Source organism: Chelon labrosus (assembly GCF_963514085.1).
Source record: "Chelon labrosus genome assembly, chromosome: 20".
Classification (NCBI taxonomy): Eukaryota; Metazoa; Chordata; class Actinopteri; order Mugiliformes; family Mugilidae; genus Chelon; species Chelon labrosus.
The window spans coordinates 6123506-6142673 of NC_140353.1; the positions used below are offsets into that span (position 1 = coordinate 6123506).

General features: G+C 43.9%; 1 protein-coding gene across 1 annotated transcript in view; it reads right to left on the reverse strand.

Moving 5' to 3' along the window:
- Positions 1-19168, reverse strand: part of slc25a21 (solute carrier family 25 member 21) — an 89268-nt gene that overhangs the window by 18929 nt on the left and 51171 nt on the right. The window contains exon 3 of the mRNA XM_084568958.1: positions 12312-12360. Coding sequence (XP_084425084.1) covers positions 12312-12360 — 49 coding nt within the window. The remainder of the gene's footprint in view (positions 1-12311; positions 12361-19168) is intronic.

The following is a 19168-nucleotide window of genomic DNA, read 5'->3' on the forward strand; positions in this document are numbered from 1 at the left end:
CGCTTACATGCCAGTAAGCCAATTGTAACAGCTCTTCAGTTACGTGTAAATTTTTAATATGATGGAGCCAGTCAAGGGACTTTTTGTTGTATAGCAAACATGCAGGTACCTCCCTAATAAAGGCCGGTGAGCTGCGTGTAAATCTTTTACATGAGAGACTAGTCTGAAGTGAAAGAATGGACAGAAATGAGGCTTGTTAGGAGTAAAGAGTTACAGGTATTGAGATGATAAGGAATATTAATCCAATGAGGCTGGGACATAACAAGTATACAAATAAAAGCTAAAAATCCTAAATTAACTTACATTTAGTGGATGATGGATGTTAACTTGACCAATTTACATAATTGTAATAATAATAACAAAAACAGATTTGGGGCGATTCTGGGCGGACATAAATAAAGAGAGCAGGCGGTAACGGGACAAGAGAAAGATTCCCTCCTCATATGGCTTCAACTGCCGGGTCACAAGGGCAGCAGTAAGACGTCCACGCGGGTGCCTGATGGGGCCATAAAGAGCCCCCGGGTTCCAGTGGAGGGGGAGTTTAGTGGGGTGAGCGGCCTTTCATATCGCTAACAGATTAACATCTTAGAGGGGTGTCCCTCAAATCCTATTTGGTGGATTCCCAAATAGCTTGTAACCCGTTCCTGAAAACCAGTTAAAACAGCATAATAAATAGATGTCTGACACCATATTAAAGAGAAGAAGAAAAGAAGGGCTCAAGGTATGAGGGGACGGAGGAATATGGGGAAAGGGGGGAGGGCAAAGACCCAGAAGATTTAAGACTACTGGGGCTTGTAAACAAATTCAAATCTGGCTTAATTAAAGTCATATGATGACGGGGTCAAGGATGGAAGGCACCCTGTCCCCAGTCTCCCCCCTGTCTTCTCTGCGCTCCTTGCTTCGACCCGAACCGGCCCTGAGAGAGTGGGGTTGGCAGGGCCGTGGTCCGGTTCCAGCCCCCCGACTCCACTTGTGACCCCGGGGTCACCTCATTTCCTCATGGCCCTCTCCTACCCTGCCATAAAAGCCAGGGACCAAACAGAAAGGCCCAGGGAGTAGGAGATAATAGGGAGGACTAGAAGAACTTGTGGCAGCAGGGGAACTGTCAGGCCCCTGGCTAGGAAGTTGCTAATGTTGCTTTTCACAGCAGAAAAACACTGGAAAATAAGACTCAAAGCTTCAGTTACGTCCTGACTGAATGTCTCATTTTGTGCAGACAAAAAGCTCTAGTTTCTGTTAATAAGGCCTCAGCGAATACGACAATATATTAGCTGGCTGAAGAAGAGCAAAAGATATCCTCTGTATGGCTATAGCAGATTCGCTTGGCCTTGGAGTCGGCCATGCAGATCATAAACCCTGCAGACAGAAGACCAAGGGGAACCCTGGGACTGCTTTAAAACACACAGCTTGGAGCATCTTCGTCAATCACCGGTGAAAACTAATGGAGATACAGTATAGTCAGAGGTGATGATATCTCCGAGTTCATCAAAAACTCCCTCTTTCCACCCTTACCCAACATCCTACTCTCCCTGTATTTGTGCTTTACGGGCCCAGAGATGCCCCGGGTGAGGGTTAAGACGAGGGCAGGTCGGTGCTTCTGCGAACGGGACAAGCACTCTGGGGTAAATAATCCTAAAGACCTCGTCCACCTGACCTCCAACGCCTATAAAAGTACAAATTCTAGGCGTCCACAAAGAAGTCAAAAAGGTAAATGAGGGCGGAGTGGCAGGCCAGAGCCCCTGTCTTTGTATTTTTATGGACAGCAGCGCGGCGTTTGAGGGCCCTGCGAGGGCCGTGTCCGATACGGGACCCTCGTGGTAATGGGCTCAAACGGGGGGAACAACAAGATGGGCTGTCACCTCATAGAAGCCGAGATGCCGAGGTGAGGCTCATTAATGATACGTGCTAGAACAAAAAAAATGCCCATGGGAAGGGATTGGGGAGTTATTGGGTTGATCAAAAGGCTCGATGGGCCAACTTTTAAAGGGCCGTGCTTTTTTAGGAGATCTCTTAAAAATATACCCCAATAAACGAGGGGTGTTCGCTCAGCCGCGCTCAAAGCGTGGCAAGTTTGATGAGTTTTCTTTATTTAAAATTTGGGGCTTAATAGGGCTGATATGAAATCATATTTATAGCTATTCTGACATGTTAATTAACAGCTTATTCAGAGAGATAACGACCTAATCTACCTCAGTAATATTTTATATTGTGCAATTTTCTCCAAGTGTGAAGATTTATGTGTGTTGTTGTGTTTCAGGATCGGTTGCTACAGCGAGGGCTCTGATCTCTTCATGCCTTCGCTCTGGAAACGCCAAGAGCTTTGACCAAAAAAATTCAAGAAAAAACAAACAAACAAAAACAAAAAAGGAAAAAAAAAAAAACCTGAATCACCAGGGGGAGGAATGAGCGTTGTGCAATTTCTCACGTCAGATCTGCAATGCACGAGACAATCCAGGAGGCAACATGAAGGGGGAAATCTATTTTTTACAACCAGACAGTTAATTTTAATGAGCAGGATCATAAAGATGGTAAAAGTCCATTGCGTCGGTACATGAGGTTAAGACCACTTTTTCGGCCTAAATGGTCCAACATGGCAAACGCCGCCAGTCGAGACTTTCGTCACTCAATCTTGCTTTAGACTAAACAGTTTGACCGAAAAATAAAAAAGGACCCCCTCCGGATTCAGGACTTGTTTTGCCAACTCACTATTGTTGACGACAGAGCCGACTGACTCTCACTGAGGAAAAAAAAAATGTGTTTTACTAATAAAAGAAGCACAAATATGACTCTGGATGTTGATTTTAATAGTCTGATAGCATGAAAAATAAAAAAGAGAAAGGATAATCACTTATTTATCGTTTGAACCTATGACAAAAAGTGTTTAAAAACCGCTTGAGCATGGCAGGAGGAGACCGGTAAAAGACAGAACTCTGGAGGAAGGAATAGGAAAATAAAGTTGAAGGGGAAGAAGACGCACGATGGGAGCAGAGGGGAAGTGATAAACCTTTGGCGCTTGTGACGCGGCAGGCTGCCAGAGCTTGATCCGGAGCAGGCCAGGTTGGGTTTCACCAGCACCAGCTGAATCGGGGGGTAAGACCAGGCTATGGAGCAGGCTTTGAGTGTAGAAAGAGGACAAAAAGTTACTCTGGCTGTTAAAAGGGCCGCCCGCAACACCCTTCTGCCGTTGTGGATTCTTTCTCACGTCGATAAAACCGATTCCTCTGATTCCCTACGGTGATGTTGGGACCAGTTTTCTGGTCCAGATGTCTGCTCATATACCGTGACCCCCGTGACCCGAGATCAGACTGTGTTACTGGAGAGGAGCAGGAAAAGGGCCGCATAAAACAGCACGAGGACAGGCGAGGCAGGGCCTGTCTGAGACTCCTCACATGTTTTGAGCATTACAAACTCCTGGTTGAATGACAGATCGCTCTATATGTTCGAAAGGACTGCAGCAAATTTAGAAAGCCACTAACTCAGAAGTGGATTAGATAGGTGGAAAAAATGAGTAGTCTAACCAACATTTCCAGTAAGTGGTTGCATAACAGAAAGGAGTTCTTGGGTGTTTAATCTGAGGTCTTTGAACGTCTGCCAACGGCTGTTAGCTGAAATTATGGTGCTAATGTCGGAGCGATAGTTTTAATTATAGCATATATAACAGAAAAACTGTAAAATCTGTTTTCGGCAATTCTGCGAATACGCAGACTCCATGATATGGCAGAGCTCCTCAATAACCTTCCTCTAATGAGAACTCAACTAACTTAGAAGTCAATAAAATATAAATCCATGTCATGATAGATAACCTGGTCACAGACAGTCGCAGCCACTTGATGCGAGGAAATGCTGCGGGATTTTGGAGACTTCCCTGACAGCAGATAACAACTGGCTAAAACACTGTGCACCAGACAGAGGACAACTGACCTGCATGCTTCCAGAGAGAAACCCGAGAATCACTATTACTACACCGCTCTGTCTGGTCCCATCCAGGGCTTACAACTGCAGAAAGTTACACCAAGAACCCAACTTAAGATAAAAACATATGGCAGAGGCCTTTGTCGAGTCCTCGTTGCATTCCTAATTCTATTTAAATATTTGCAACTTGAGGAGTTAAGCTAGATTTACGGTTACGCATGAGAAACATAAAGCAGGATTGTAACTATACGTTGCAGCGACGCACTCTCCAACAGCTGCGCAGGGTCCAAAATGCATTTCCTCATTCTCTCAGTGGCCGGAGAAGAACAGAAAATCCAACCAATCCACTCAGACGTTTTCTCTCTTGTCTGCGTTGCAGTGATTTCAGTAAAAGCGACTGTTATTCATTCAGCATTTATTTGCCCCAGCTCTAATCTGCTCTGATCTGTTCGCCATTGTTCGAAGGACACAGAGAAACTCGACGCAGTTGACAAGCCGCTGACAAACGTTGAAGCAGCATAATTACGGAACAAGGTACATACACCAGCACACGGAGGCTCCGCATAGATCTCTTGTGGAAGTATAGAGCTTTAGGATGTTGACACCAATTAGTCATATGTTGACATGGACACTAGTATACCACTAAGTCTCAGATTCTATTCCTTTAACCCATCTAGAGACAGTTATGACTGCTGCTGTTGACTCTATAAATAAAACTGAATTGAATTAAATTAATAAATCACAACAATTATCCATCCAGAACATTTTTTTTCCCCGTGCATCACGTGTCGTGACTCTGGGAGGCACAGATATACGACGGTAGTCAAAAAACAAAAGGTGAACGAAGCCGGAATCAGTGTGGGCGCCATCTAGGTCCTTAGATCCAATTATTTAAAGTGCACCCTGAGCGACAAGAAGAATTATGGATCTGGTCAGCGATGCAGAGCTATGAAAGTAGCAACCACGCTAAGACTTTCAAACAGGCCTAAAATGCATTAGCAGTGGACCTTGGACAAAGCTGAGAAATTATGGAGGAAGAGGAAGGCCTGCTGCGGCGTTCTTGCGCTGGTCTTTTCACTTCATCTCGCGCTTGGCCCGCAAAGGCCAGAGGTCTTTTCTGAAAGCAACGGCAACTCCCACAAAGACGAAAACCGTGACTCATGTAAGCATATACACCTTAATTGCTGCAGAGAGTTTGTCGCGCACAGTTTGGCGGCAGAAACCACGCTGAGCCCTTAACTGTCTGTCCAACACTTCAATTGCAGATTATCACAACTGCATCAACAAAGGACTGCGGCTGCGCTTCAGGCACCCCGTGAAAAAAGCGCGCTCATTTACTTAAATGTTTTTAATGACTGAACGAACAGAGGTGTTCCACTGAGAAAATAATCGTGTCACTGGAAACTACCAAACAGTTGCAAGTTCCACTGCAGCTCGGTCAGACAGTATTATCCAAGCAGCGGCCCCAAAGCGAAGACAATTTTTGCCCAGTGTCTTTCCAAGTTGCAAGCAATGGCTGATTGCAAGAAGTTGGAAAAGGGGCAATGGAGTATTAATAAAGAACCATACAGACACGCATGTGTGAGTTTTGAGATGGGGCAGCAGGGGGGCAGCACTGTGGTCGCAGCACAGTCAGGGTCTAGTGAAATCAAAGCACACAATGCTTCTAGTCTGTAATTAGTGTACTGGAATGTGAAGCCCCTCACTGATAATGATTACAGGTGCTCCGCTGCAACATGCACATCTGCTCTTTATGTGAGGCTCTATCTATGTCGAAAATTTCTATCTCTATAGTAATCCATTTGCGAATGTTAGTTACTTCTCCAACATCTGCAAGCAACTGCAGCAACATCTGTCACGGCATTAAAAGTAATGGGTGAGGGTTTTTAAAGTTTATATTTCTGGCATTTTCCTTTATTAGATAGTTGACAGTGAACTGTAAAACTAAATGGGCAATGCAGTTACATGGTATGTATTGTACGCTCCTTTCCTTTTAGACATGCACCATTTTCTCCTCATCGGATGGGTTTTTTAAAATGTCTTCCGTCTTAATTGCGATCCCGACAGAGCACGTCTAACTAGTCTGGAGCTGGAAAGACTGCGGAAGTCCGGATGAGTACAGTGGTTTTGACGTAGGACATTTTTACGTATAGTTTGCCTATCATCATTGACAGCCGAGGAGGAGACACTTTAAAAGCACCTTCCTAATCCCAGGCATCTTTCTGAAGAGTGCGCTCTGAAAGCAAAGAGGAACTGGGGTTTTTTTTTTTTTTCTTTCTTTTTACATTGCCGCAAGGATGAGACAGCCGGGCATGTTAAGAAGACAACAATGAAACCGTGAGTATCATAAATTGCACATAACCTCCAGTCTAGTGTAGCACTTCGCCGTAAAGGTTAAGGCGTGTTTTAATAATGATGACAGAAAATACTGCTGGAACCATGCCCCTTTTTATGATCCTAATTTCGCATAGCTGTGCTAACATGTTTTCAGGGATAGATTTTAATTGGTTTAGTTGAATAAAATAGTTAGTTAGATGGGGATCTCAGAGATGTGCTTTGTCCTAACTTGAAACTATTTCTGGACTTGTTAATGGAGGGCGACTGCAGCAATGAATTAATATACTGTATAATGCACATAGAGATACTGGATCAGCAACAAAAACCTGCAAAAAAAAAAAAATGTATATCCCATATATAAGAAAAAAAGAAATCCTTATGTATAAAAATAGTGTTCAACGAGATTTAATGCATAACTTTTTAAAGGTAATAAAAGTAGTTTCTGCATCTGCATGGACACTTGTATTTCTCTGAATAATAGCCCAATCAGAATAAAAATGCCTCATGTAACCTCCTCAATCAGGACACGCTGGCCCAAATGAGAGGGCTGGCGTAAGCATTTGATGATCCATTCAATAGAACAAAATACCAGCACTTAATAACCACGTAGCGACTCCATCCAATCATTTCTTTCTGTTCAGATTAATCATATTCTCCCCGCGCATGTTTGCTCCGCATGTGCTAAACATCAGATGTGAGTTTCAGGGAGGGACAGAAACATGGACGAAGCAAAACAACAGTTTGTTCAAACAAGTGTTTGAAAGGCTGAACAAAGCCAAATCAGTGTGGGCACCGCTGTTGAAAGCGTGCGGCCTCCTTTGTCATCTCCTTCTGATGGATGAATCCAGTGTTGTCAGTAAAGTTTGCAAAAAAAACGTCTTCTGTTATATTTCTGCCAAATTCAATACCCTACAGTGAGCGTAACCACTTTGAACGTGTCCGATAAGTTACACTCAGACTGATATTTTGGGGCATGTAAACACATATGTCTTGTCAGATCATTTCATTTGTCATCCACGCAAAATCTATAATCAGAAATGCTTCAGTGGGGTTGAAGAAATATTGTCTATGTAAACGTAGCCAATGTTAAACAAAATCCCAAATGTTATTTGGTCTGTGATGAGATTAACTGTCGCCACCACGAGTGTCGGATGTATTGGCTTATCCACCTCCAAACCGCCGCACCCTTGCTTCATCTATTACATATGACTTGTTGACTGTGTCAGTAAACGCAAACAGTGATGTATGATATATATGTCAGACTGCACACTGGGTTACTAGGTTGGTGAGCTGTCAGACTGGTCAATCAGTACATTTTTATCGGCTTTAAATAAACAACACGAGACACAACTTTCACACATAAGACCGATGAATCCAATCCTTCAAAGAGACTTGAATGCAAAGGCATCATTCTTAATCCTGCCAATAATGCGGCTCTGCCCTGCTCATGAAAAGACTTTCTCTGTGCCGTCTGTAGTGGACTCACAGCTCTCTCATGCTTCTGCATGTTGAAGCGATGCACCGACTGAGCTTGGTATATCCTGCATGCATGCGGCATGTGTTTGGCTTTACGCTGTGAGTAAAGCCCTGCCCTGCAGTCTCAGAGCGCCGGGGGGGATTAGGAGCCAGCTTGACTACCGCTGACCTGCCTGCTCCTTTACAAGGAAAGATCAGCTATCAGGCTGCTGCTGCTTTGTGCCCTGCTGTTTGAGGGTTGTGTCAGGGATTCCTCCTTAAGTGCACAGGGGTTCACCAAGCAGCTGGGGGCAGACGGAGGTGGAAGGAGGAGGGAGCAGGGAGGAGGAGGGGGGGGCGAGCCTTTCCGCCATCCTCACCGCTGTCACATGTTCCCCCCAAAAAACTGGACGTCATCTGTCAAAGCCCTCATCAAAGATCACTTTCAAGCCCCCCAAGTGGCTCACACTTTCATGCGTGCTGTGACCAAATGGAGGTAGCGTTGCCATGGCTACTGCCATGAGCAAGGGCCAGTACCAGGTTTTTCTAATCAGGCTCGAAACGGGCTACTGCCGGGCTTAGCGGTTTGCCATGACAGCCGTGTTGTACAACGCAATTTACAGAATTGCACAATTCAGGACAGTTCTTCTAAAACACAGGCACGACAGGGGCTCAAAACAAAGCATTACATAATCGCTCAATAAACTGCAAGCTCAGAGGAAATGGACTTCATATGATATCGATGCAGCAGTTACGTAATAAGGATTATATTTAGCGAAGGTAGTGGCTGAAGCAACAGGTCAGCTGAGAAAGCTGCTGTAAAACTGAAAACGCGGAGGAAACTGTTCATACTTAGTGGGAGGAGTTAAAAACCTGGATAAAGAGCGGCAAGAAAAAAGGGAATCATAAAGGAGAGAGGACAAAGCACTGGGGAAAGTGGGAAAGTAAGTGTTGGTGGCAAAAGTTGTTCCTTAAAATAGACTTTTTGGGGCTCATTACAAAAAGCCCATCAGATCACATGCACACGGATGTAGCTGCAAGAAGTTCACAGTGCCGCGCGAGATTGCTCGTCCAGACGTGGACGTGGGGGGGAAGGCGTGGCCTCCCTCTCCGAGCGGAAGCAAAATGGTTGATGGGAAGCCGCTCTCAAATGTGTGTGAGTATGTTTGCGCATGCATGTTTATAAGGGTGGAGCTCCATGTAACAGGATCTCGACATGAAGGGAAACGCGGGCTCAGTGCTACTCTCTAATGAGAGGGGGAACCTGATCAGAGTCAGATGGGTTTGCCCCGAGCACACGGCCCCCTGCAGAAAGCGCCGCCCGACACCCTTTGTTACCTCCAAGTGAGCTGAGACCAGCCCATGAACCATGTAACTAGGTGGTTTCCAGGTTAATGAAAAGCTGTAACTCCGGTCCCACTGTCTGTCTCTGCTAAACTGACGACTGCCCTCCCTCCCCAGACCGTACTGCCCCCCCTCCATCTTCACCCCCACATTCCTGCCCATGAAGGGGGTGTCAGGGTCAGAAGTAATTAACTGTTTACTTTGTGTGAAGTATGCTACATTTACATTTTGGGCTGATTATTATCCAGAGAGACTCACGATGAAAGAACATTTCTGGATTCACTTTCATTTTTAGATTTCATACTTTAGAGCACAGAAGACAGGAAAACAGAGTCGTAATAGTAGCTGATGTAAAAATTATTGTCCATAAAGTTTAGTTTACGAAAGCCAATCGTGGCACAGAGCTCCGTCCAATATGATTTATACCCAGAACTATTTTACCTTATTTGTCTTCATGTAACCGGTCGTACACTGGTCTGCACTTTTGTGTGTGCTTTCACAATTAAAAGTAATCAAAAAACAATACATTTTTTTTTTTTTGCTTTTCTGTTTCATATTATTGCACATGGATGTTTGGGTTTTGGACAAAACAAGCACCGCTGACTATTTTCCTGAAACTGGACCGCCATAAATCAGCCCTTTACTAGCAGTGCTGTCCAAAAGGGCCGGTTCACACTATAACTGATGATATTAATAATAGCTATTTTTCCAGTACAGCAAGTCTTAGAGACACGGAACGTCTACCAGCTCGTTTGCCGCACAGCTCCAGCTTATCGCTTGCGTATATCTCAAGATGGCCGACATTAACGTGTACATGTTTGACTCTCTCTCGACGATGAAAGAGGCCGTAAGTCAAACCGACGTGAAGGTGAGCTCTGCGGGAGTCCCTCAGATGTAAGATAGATGTACTTGTTAGCAAAGGTGAGTAACAGGGGTCATGGCTTGACTGGTCAGCGAGAGTAAAAGTGCAACAACAAAGGCTTTTTTTAAAAAACAGATATCCTGAGCTAATATATTTGTCGCAATGTATTTTCTCTCCTACTCATAAGTCCAAATTTGGTGCCATCAATCACACTGTAAATTCTTTGTAAGCTCCCTGGAACACAGCTATTCATTTATGTGCCAAAAGAGGAGGAGGAGGAGGATGAAACTGTATTTGTTTAAAGAAAAAGCAGCCAAATGGGCCTGACTTTTTTTTTTTGATTCATTGCAGAAGTATTTGGCTACCGGTGGAGTGCGTCAGACAAACCGAAATCTGAAATTCCCCGCCTCTCCCCCTCCCTCTTAAGAGAAAGCAGAGAAAGATAAACCTTCATTTGGAAACAAGGTAAACATCAGTTTGCAGGTACACATTTTGGCAGGTCTACCTTCCAAAAAAAAAAAATTTAAAAAAGAAAGAAAGAAGAAAAAAAAAGGAAAAGGGAGAAAGAAAAAAAAAACCCTTTGATTCTGAGTTGGTGGAAAAAAGTAAATTTACTCCAGTTGCTGTTCAATTTGGACCGGTGGACATTAAAGCAGGAGCCAGTGCCTAATAAGAGCCATGCTTGAGAGAGAGAGACACACACACAGAGGGCGAGAGAGAGAAACCCAGTGGAGGTGTGTCTGTGTCTCGGCTCCAAGGTTCCTGCTAATAGATTTCAGCTCCCTCAGTGTCCCAATTAGCTAGTACGTACGCTCGGTTTATGAATTTATGTGTGGATGTTAAGTGTGTGAACACGCATGTGCACCACGAATGCATATTTACACATTTGTGCAATTACATGTTTCTCTGTGTGTGCAGCAACCGCCTGTTGTTTAGACGCGTTGTCTTAAGCTTCCAATTAAAATAAACAAAAAAAAAAGGACCCGGTTTCTTGCATTCAATTAAAAAAAAAGTTGTTGTTTTTTTCTTCTTCCTGAGCCAAGACCAAAAGGAATCAATTTACACCGACTCATTCTCAGCAACAAAACGCCTATCAACACAAACACATGGCGACACAAACAGAAAACAAACAGATAAACCTGTCTAGCTTTAGAGCGGCTTTTAGCGCTTTTTAAGGAAGAGCGTTACAAAGAAAATAGTGGATGCACTTTTAACCCTGACCCCGTGTGAGGACGGACAGCGAGAGCTCAAGACTTACCTGTAATAAACCCCCAAAGCTTCCACACGTGACTATAAATCACGCTGCGTGCCTTCAAAGTATCGAATATCGACTAATACAGCGCCGCTCACCCCTGCCTTTTATCCCTGTGTTCCCCTCTCCCTGTTCTGGTGGTGGCACTGCCTTTAAAGGCACGCCGGGCAAATTTATTTACCAAGAAACTGCTGCCGTAAATGACAGAAAGAGCAGTACAATTTACTGACAAGTAGTGAATGGGGCAGGGGTGCTTAGAGCGAAGCCAGAGGTCTTGACTGGGCCTGTGAAAGACTATAAAGCTTTAGTATTAGCCCACGACCTGTTTATGGCTGGCTGAGACACTGCGGTGTGAGGCTCCTGATCACTCTGCAGCTCAAGACTGCTGCTGCCGCTCTTGCGCAACACACAGGAGGTCGTAACGGGAAAAAACAAAGAACAGTTTAACACCTAAAGCATCTTTAGCGGCGGCTGATTTAGTCTGCAAGTCTGCGTCTTTATTAGGACCTGCAGAAAAAAAAAAAGATCTGAGCTTTTTGTTCTTAAAATGTTGTGTGAAAATGAATGGGTAAATGATGCATTTCATTTTCCGCTAAATATCTCAAGGCTCTTGGGGTTGGTGCCCACTTGTGTGGAGAGAGAGAGAGTGCAGAGCTGGCCAGGCTGGCTGAGCTGCAGAATAAGACCTGGGATTGGAACTTCACCACACAGACTCAAATACCCACCAATAGGATTCAAGTCACATGTGGACTGAAATGGCTTTCTTGTACGCAGCCTATAACTTCAGCAAATGTGCACAGAGATGAGGTAATATATGGATTTACATAGAATGTGTGGTTTACCCAAGAGGCAACCGCGGGGGCTGATTTAAAACCAAGTCAGTACAGAAATGTCCAAAAACTGCAGGTCCCCGAAAGGCTACTTGAGACCTTCACGTTCAAACGGTCAACAGAAATAAACGTGTTTACAGCCGTGGTCTCTATAGTCTGTTTCATCTTTCATGTCAACTGTATGGGTACGCGAAAGTGGCGCTAAGGCGTCACTCGCCCACCTCAGCTCCACTCACGCTTCACCTCTTTGCACATTTCTGAATTAGCCAGGAGTTAGGCAGTGTCGAATACAGTTCATTAACCTTTATATGCGACTCACCTTGTCTTCACCACATCGAGGGGATGCATCAAGCAGATTTCAACCAGACCTAATAAAAAAAAGAAAAAAAAGAAAAAAAGAAGTCAGGATTAGTCTCTTTGTTAACCACGTTTTCAGGACATTTCTAGAAGATTTTCTAATCAATATCTGTTGCTAATGATGGCACCAATGCCAAAGCAAGTTAATTAAACTAATAGGTGGTTTAGACGACAGCGCAAAGCGTATGTAGATCCTACGAAGACCCTAGTGCCGTAGCTGACGCGCATCTTCCCAGAAATGTAACTACGCACCTTGGCGACGCAGATCACGAGCTGTGACTGGTCTGCTTGGTAGTACCATGTTTCCACTTTAGTATTTCTGGCTGGTTCTCTATCTACGCAATTTACGAATTGATTGTTTTGGAGATTCGGTTCAGAAATACAGTCTTCAGCGAAAGTTTCAGTCGCCGTTGTTGAAAGTTAAGCAGGAAGTAGAAACAAAAATTAACCAGACTGGCAAAAAAGACAAGGCGTTGACTAGCGTTTGGGTGGCATTGTTACAGAGCGAGCCAGACTAATGAGCGCACAAGTATAAATGGCTTGGACCAGCGTAAACTACGTGCGTGGGTTACGTGCGTGGGTTACGTCCGTAAACTACGTATGTAGGTTACGTCCATAAGTTATGGCGTCTAGGTCCCGCAGTACCCTAAATGAGCCTTAAGTTTAATTTAAAATTGAGCATTACAGAGTTATAGAATTCGTAGACGTGCCTCTCTGAGTTCTCAAAAATAACTGAGGCTATGGCAAACATTGAGGTACCATAAAAATGGTTGATAACCGTTTGTGTTTCTGTTCTTAGTCTGTTTCTAAGCTGAAAAAAGACTCAGTACCAACATACACTTTCCAGCAATGAGACAAACTGTTTTGAAGTCACTTTTCAAGCAAAACTTATATCGGTTGTTATGTTCCAGCTTCTGAAATGTGAGAATTTGCTGCTTTTTCTGGTTTATATTAGTGTTAACTTAATATTTTCAGAGTTTAGACTGCTGGTCAGACCGTGCACACAATATTAAAATGAGAACAAACGGAGAGTAGTGAATAAATTACATCTATAAGCTGTAGGACAATAGATAAATAATCACCAGATTACTGGATAATTAATCATCAGTTCCAGTCACAGTCTCATTAGTCATTTTTCCCTCCGTATAAACCCAATGTGAACTTGTACATATCTGTTAAGGCCCGTGAGGATCAGCCACATAAATCAGATAATTTATGTCAAGCGTGACAGTTCACCCTAAAATAATCTGATAAGATGACTGCCTGACTACAAGACAGGGCAAACGGCAGTTGCTGTTTTTTCATGCAAATTTTTACCGTTTGTATTGAAGCAGAGCAACTAGACTTCTCCTTGGTACCAAATGGTTTGGACAGGCGACCCCGTCAACCTCGTCACCCCTCCGCCTTCATCAAATCCCAGCTACTTCAGCAATGGCTGCCGTTTTGTGACTAGCGCCATCTTTGCCAAAACGTAGGCCTGAACGAGCGATCCAGTGACGGCGACTTCTTTGCAAAATCCCTGTGAGAGACCACAGTTCTTGACATTCGCAGCAGCTGAAGCCACCAACCATGTCATCCATGTAAACCCAGTACATCAGCAGTGTGCCAGCAGCTGGAGATTCAATGCAGCAGGAGTGATCATCGAGAGACTCTGAGGTTTCACACACACACACTAACTATGTGCATCTGTGTTGAAAAGCCACTGCTTTGGCACGGAAGCCTTCTGACTCAATCCGTTTCTGTTTTTTTTTTTTTTTTAAACTTGCAATCCTCCCTACATCCCTTTACTGGTGCTCTGAGGGCTTCCCTTGCAGATTCCTCTGAGTGTGTACACAGCTGCTGTGCAATATGGGGGCTTTCTAATTTGCTCAATTAAACATATTGTCTATAAAAAGAGTGTGTCTTCTGGGGGTTTTCCAGGGAAGCAATTATCAAGTGAAATACCACAGAAATAAGTTCTTTGTCTACGGTTGCATCTTAATATATGAGCGGGAGAAGAAAGAACTATTGAACCGTGTTACCAGTGGCCAAGAGTCAAACAAAATTCCATCTGTCACGGCTCAGTTGCCCTGCCTTTGGTTGTTAATGGCACCGCACTGAAAAGACAAATACAAGACTGCACTGGACAGATTATTTTCTGGCCCAGCTATTAATAGCCCTGCAGTGAAGATGAGGCGCGTCAGATCTTTCAACAGGTAATCAGATTACGTGATGAAACCAAACCTGCCCGCCCGCCTGCTCGCTCGCTCGATCAGCCTGTGCAAACACAAAAGATGGTGGGAAGTGACCGAACACGCTCAAGAGTGATCTAGCGGTGGAAGATCAGAGTCTGGGAACAAAACAGACAACTTCACAAACGCAGTCCAAATGGCATATCTGGCCACTTAGCAGAGAGGCAAACAAAGATAAATCAAGAAATGTCCCAAAATTTATTGCAAATGAGTGTTGTAGGAGTAAAATAGGAGGGATTTATAGCTCGTAAACACATGAGGAAGACTCCTTCTTTGTTGCATGTGTGATTATTTTGTAGGGGTAAATTATAATAACCTCTCATGACCTGCTCCAACTGCATTTTGAATTAATTTCCTCAAAGACACTATTTTGTTCCTGGGTAGATATACACCTCTGTTAGTTGTAGAAGGGTTAAACAGATCAAACAAATGAATTAGTTAGTTTGCAGATTTGAACACAATAAGAAACTATAAAATACATGAAGTAAGATATATTTATTTTAAACAAAAAAGGTAAAGAACTGCTTCAGGTCACCTTGGTGTGACCAGAGTGTCTGTGCACATCTGGATACGTCACCAAAATAATTGACTCTAAATTTCGGGCCTCGTCGTAAACCTCAGATTACAGGAACTCTAAAGGACACAAGTTTCCAAATGGTTCATTAACTTCCAACGGCAACATTACTTAACACTCTTCTCTAATTGACAGGTCTGCCCTACTGTGAAATTCAGGTGCGTGTGTGTTCACTCATCAGGCCGTCGTTATTTTAGTGCACTGCGAACCCGGCGTCTTAACGAGGTTAACGTCAGTCAGAAATGCGCGCGGCCCGTCCTGCCTCCGAGATGGCAGTTGCGAAAGTGATGACAAGCGGCGAATGCAAAACTCTGCCGTGTTTGTTTGAGCGCCCGTCTAAAACCTTCGCAGACGAGACACCTTAAGAAGGGCTGATGGCAGGTGAGATGACAGGCTGGATGGGGCTGAAGAAAAACTAAAGCAGGAGAAAGTTTATGAGCGTAATCCTGAACTGAACTTTGTTGACGCGATCCTGACACCATTTAACTGAACTGATACTAAAGCACTGTCATTAAAGAGGCCGGTAATCATCAGATAGTCTCAGTATTGTGTAATTGGCGATTATTAGACGCATAGAAGAAGAGTGTTGTAATTTTCTTGGGGGTTAAGTTGACAAATGACATACAGTGTCCAATTTTTCCGATAGCCAAAACAGAACAATGCTACGGTGTGTCCTGTCTGCTGCTCAAATTACAAGAAAAAAAGAAAAGCTGCATAAAAAGGGCAGTGCAATCACTAACTGCTAACAGATTCACAAAAGCTTCAACCTGTTGCTGCGTTAAATCCTAATTTGTCGAGTCTATTCTTGGAGAAACTTCAGATAGCAGTTTTTTTCCCCCCGCCTGCGGGAATTGTGCGACCGTTTGATATTGCATAAGGTGTTATTATTTTCGAAGTGTTATTATCAATTATATAATTTGAGTCGGCTGGCGTAACGTCATCAAGCCTTCTCTGCGTGTAAGACGCCGAGTATGTAATTTCCTCGCCACCGACAGGCAGTTTCTCACTCCACTGTGCCCCAGTGCATCCTGCTCTTCCACTCCAGCTGTCAGCACATACTACTGTTTAATCACAGAGTGAACCCACACACTCGAGAGAGCACTTCGCACCCCTCCACAGCCTCTGCTGCAGCCAGTGAGGGCACACCGAGGGGATGATGCTACCGAGCTCTTAACTTATACCCCCTTTTTTTCTTGCCTCCAACATCTCCCGCCGGCGCCCACCTCCTCCAGCTGCGAGGAGGGGCTTAACGTTACAGTGACCTGCCATCTGGTTGACGTTTATGGCTTTGCTACGCACCAGTGAGTGACATACAGGGAGATTCCATTATTTGAAAGTCCTTTTGTTTCTGAACCACAATGCTACTGACAGGGCTTGTCATCTCGCGCTTTGCCGACACACATACACACTCACAGAGGCACAAGTGCAAATGGCAAAGGAGTGTCTGGAGCACAGCCATTAAGACACACTGAATGCTATTTAAAGCCAATGCACTCTGTGCCAAGACACAGTGTAAAGGCTAATTGTGCAGTGGAAACAAAAGAGCTGTAGAATAAGCAGCGAGATACTACACTGATTTTTATGCCGTGACAACATATAGTTTTGATTCCACGCCTGGGTTTCTCATTGCACGGACCCGACGTCATGTGCAGGGCTTTAACAGCCATGAAATTGTGCTTTTGTTCCAGATATTGCATAAGACGACCATAAAGCCCAAACAATGAGGTCAGGTGTCAGAAAGTGCAGCATCACTGTTTACTCGGGTTAGGTGATTTTGCGTCTGCCGAGCATTAGATTTATGGGAGGGAACCAACAAGCAGCCTCACTGGTAGCACTTGTAGCGCTACAACCGCGTTGGCATAAGACATTCCAGGTCGCCCGATAACTTGTCGTCCAAAGAGAGAAGATCATACATCATGCAGATGAGATAATTATCTGAGTTGGTTTTGGCTTGAGAATGCATGCAGCTTGCTCCCACGCAAAAGTGAGAAAGAAAAACAATAGAGCACCAGGGAGTGATTGCTCAACGGGTGCAGGTGTCATCCATCATGCCGAGACACACACTGAATGACTGTAATTCCCAGCAGCTACGGGCAGAAGGTCACTGCCACAGGAAGCAGGACTCACCCGGTTAAATGGACTAATACATGAGAGACATGCTTTCTGGTCATTTCACACGGTTACATAACCAAGTACAGTCTCTAATGACGGCATGCACACTATTTTCTTAATTGTGTTAACCATAATAAGATTTTTATAAATTCTAATATGAGATATTTGCAGTTTTAAAACTTGAGAGAACTAATAAAATATCATAAAAAAAGATCAGCTGGTTGAACTGTTTTAGAAACGTCTTACAGAAATAAACCTACACTGCTAATTGTTTTACAGACTCGCCACATTTCCTGGTTCATTGGGAGCCAAAGCAGAAAATCACGGCCCGTCTTGTGGTTTCAAGGCGTGAGATGAGACACAGAGTGTCATGATGACAGAGTTTCACCTCACAGGCCCGTTCTGGCTTTTGACACAAGATCCTGACTGAACCTGCAGGTGATATCTCTTGCCTTCATGTCCTCCATTAATACTTTTCAAAACACATCGGATCTGGAATGCTAAACAAACCCTGTGAGGCGTTGCTAACTTGCAATTTGTCAGGCGCGGTAGCAAAAGCCAAGACGATATCCATCAGCGGCGAGGGCCGGGCGCTCACATTTGGAAGATCTGATTAATATCAGGTTTTTTTTCTAAAAGCTGGAGCAGAAAAGGGTGGAAGAATGAAGACTGTCATAGCGATCAGGGGAGTGATAAATGAAAAGATGCATAGTTGGAGATTATGAAGTGCAGGTAATTACCACATAAACAACCATTAAGAGGTAGAAGAAACACAAATGTTCATGCTCATTTAACTTGTATGTCATACACGACGCCAACCTGCCAGACTGTTGATTTTAGACAGTTTTTGTTTGTACTTTCAACTAAAGCCAACCTGACTACATTGTTCTGGGAAATGTAATGCCTACCACTGCTTTTATCATTAGCAATGTCTGCCTGGGCACTGGCTCGATCAAAAGGACTTTACAATCAGATAAGAGGGGGGTGGGCGTAAACTATTGATAATCAGTTGAATAGGAAAATATTAGTTTATATTATATTATAATTTAGATTTCTGATTTCTGTGCACGGTTTCTCATGTGGGTAAACATCTGTTAATGTGAGATTTGAGCAGTGGTGTCAAACTCCGGCCCAATTTGATCTCAACCGGGCCGGACCAGTAAGATAATAACCCATAAGTAACGACAACTCCAGATTTTTTCCATTTCTTTCAGTGCAAAGAACAAGTTTAATAAACTATCCTTCAAAAAATTTAGATTTCATAAGAAAATTAAGTACAATTTGGGCACATCGCTGTCTGCTGTTAAGTCCTGGGTCTCAGTGTTGTGTTCTGTTCACTTCTCGTACTAAAACAGTGCTCAAATTAGGAACAGCAGTTATTTTCGTAAAAAATTGCAGTCTTTTATGTAGTTTTCCCTTTGCCAATTCATGCTGCGGGCCGACTCAGACCGTCTGGCAGGCCGTACGTTTGACACCTGTGGATTTAAGGAAGAGAAACGTGGATGCAGCAAAATAGCAAAGTGTTTGAAAAGATGAGCAAAGCTGGAATCAACTGGTTGACGCCTTTGAAAATGGCGTCCTTGTTGTCAACAGTCGAGGGGTCGGGGGGGAAGAAAAGTAATCATCTTTGGTCACATTTCCAGCAAACTCAAATGATTCACAGCAGGCGAAAACCGCTCCGTGCCAGTCAGAAGAGCATGTGAAACAAAGTTGGAATCTCCGATCACAATTAGTTCGGGCTGAAGAGACGTCGTCCGCGTAAATGTCGCCGCCGTGTCATTTCACACAAACATAAAGCGACCGTGACAGACTATGATAAATTAGCGCTATATTTGTAACATAATAATCGTGGTCGTCATAAACAAGGCAAATTGAGGAAGTGAATGAAATAAATGTAACATA